The 1954-nt window shown below is 39.3% G+C and overlaps 1 protein-coding gene across 1 annotated transcript in view; it reads left to right on the top strand.

Annotated features, from left to right (window-relative positions):
- Positions 1-1954, top strand: part of CUNH9orf84 (chromosome unknown C9orf84 homolog) — an 87670-nt gene that overhangs the window by 25926 nt on the left and 59790 nt on the right. The window contains 1 exon segment of the mRNA XM_003785386.2: positions 1330-1452. Within this exon segment, the coding sequence (XP_003785434.1) occupies positions 1330-1452 (123 nt within the window).

Raw genomic sequence — 1954 nt, 5'->3', positions numbered from 1 at the left:
TGGCAGGCGCCTGTAGTCCCAGCTACTTGGGAGCCTGAGGCAGGAGACTCGCTTGAGCCCAGGAGTTGGAGGTTGCTGTGAGCATGATGCCCTGGCACTCTACCCAGGGGGATAGCTTGAGGCTCCGTCTCAAAAAAAGCATACTAACTGCTTAACAATAAGTGAGGATTAAGTTTTTAAGTCTGCTGTATCCATATATTACTCTGTGATAGGCCATCTAGAAGACAGACTCAATAAGGTAAAGAATTACTATCCAAAGGGCAGGTGCCATGGCTCATAGCTGTGGTCCTGGCACTCTGGGAGACAGAAGCTGGTGGATTGCTTCAGCTTAGGAGTTCGAGACCAGCCTGAGCAAGAGCAAGACCCTGTCTCTAAAAATTAGCCAGGCGTTATGGCAGGCATTTATAGTCCCAGCTACTCCAGAGGCTGAAGAGGATTGCCTGAACCCAAGAGTTTGAGGTTGCTGTGAGCTATGATGCCATGGCACTCTACCAAGGATGACACAATGAGACTATGTCTGAAAAAAAAAAGGAATTACTATTCCTAATGCTATTTATTTAACATAACTATTATTTGGTATGGAAATTAAAATAGTACTATTTCGAGTGGCACCCATAGTTCATTGGGTAGAGCACAGGCCACTACACCGAGGCTGGCAGGTTGGAATCTGGCCCCGGCCAGCTAAAAAATGACAATGACAAGTGCACCACCAACAAAAAAACAGCCAGACATTGTGACGGGTAACTGTAGTCCCAGCTACTTGGGAGTCTGAGGCGAGAGAATTGCTTAAGCCCAAGAGTTCAAGGTTGCTATGAGCCGTGATACCATGGCACTCTACTGAGGGCAACATAGGGAGATTCTGTCTCAAAAAAACAAAAAAAAAAAAGAAGGAAAGCCTAATGGTAAAAAGTAAGCAGACAGGCAAAATGTGTCAGACAGCTGAGAGAACATGTACCAAAATGGTAGTATTAATATAAACAAGTAGAATTCCAGCTAAATGGGGCATAGATCTCACTCTTTGAAGTTGTGACTTTTGGATTTCCCACCCTAATTTAGCTTCCAATGATTATATACATTTTACTCATTTTTATTTTCCTTTAGCAATTTTGATTGATAGTTGAGGAATAAAAGAGGGTATGCTGGGGGAATATTCATCTAACTCAATATTTTCTTCAGAAGTCTAAATCTCTACTTTTCTCTAAACAGAAAACTGGCCTACAGTAAAGCAATGATGAAGATACTTTAAAGGAAAAAGCCATGAACAAATTTACAAAAATTTAATTTAATTGTACTTTGGCTGATGGTAGAGTTTCTTCTCTTTTTTTTCAGACCTTACTACCAAGCATGGAGTTGACATTGAGGATAGATTGATAAACTGCTACTCGACAGAGACTTTGACCGTCCAAAGCCAGAGTGAACCAGAGCGCCATGAACCAGAGAGCTGTGAATCAGGTAGAAATGTTGAATAGATCATTGAGCTTATGAGGGGTTACCTGGTACAATACATTCACATGTGCAATGTACTGTGAGTCTGCTTACATGTTTAAAATTTGATGACTATACTCCTAGATGTCCTTTTTTCTCTTATCTACCCTTTTGTATTTATTACTAACATGAACTCAGAATCCTATCAGCATCAAAACTGAATCCTAGATGGAGGAGCATTACAAAGATTACAGAAGAGGAATGGCAGAAACAGCATCCATATTAAAAATACAAATTAAATTACTATAACTCACTAAATGAAATGTTATATTTTATAGCAGCATTAGCAATCTTGCAGACCTTTCTTACACTTTTAAAAAATTTTTTATCTCCCAAAGCAATCCGATCATTCTTTGACCTATTATTATTGTTAGTAATATTACCTTACCGTATTTGAAATCTCAGAATCATCTTTTGTTCCAGTGTAATGCCCAACTGTGTTGCTTCTTCTTCTTTTTTTTTTTTTTTT

This window comes from Otolemur garnettii, unplaced genomic scaffold, assembly GCF_000181295.1.
Source record: "Otolemur garnettii isolate 467f Iridium unplaced genomic scaffold, OtoGar3 scaffold00014, whole genome shotgun sequence".
NCBI lineage: Eukaryota > Metazoa > Chordata > Mammalia > Primates > Galagidae > Otolemur > Otolemur garnettii.
Note: the sequence above shows the minus strand (reverse complement) of the source record. Positions and strands in the feature narration are given on the sequence as shown.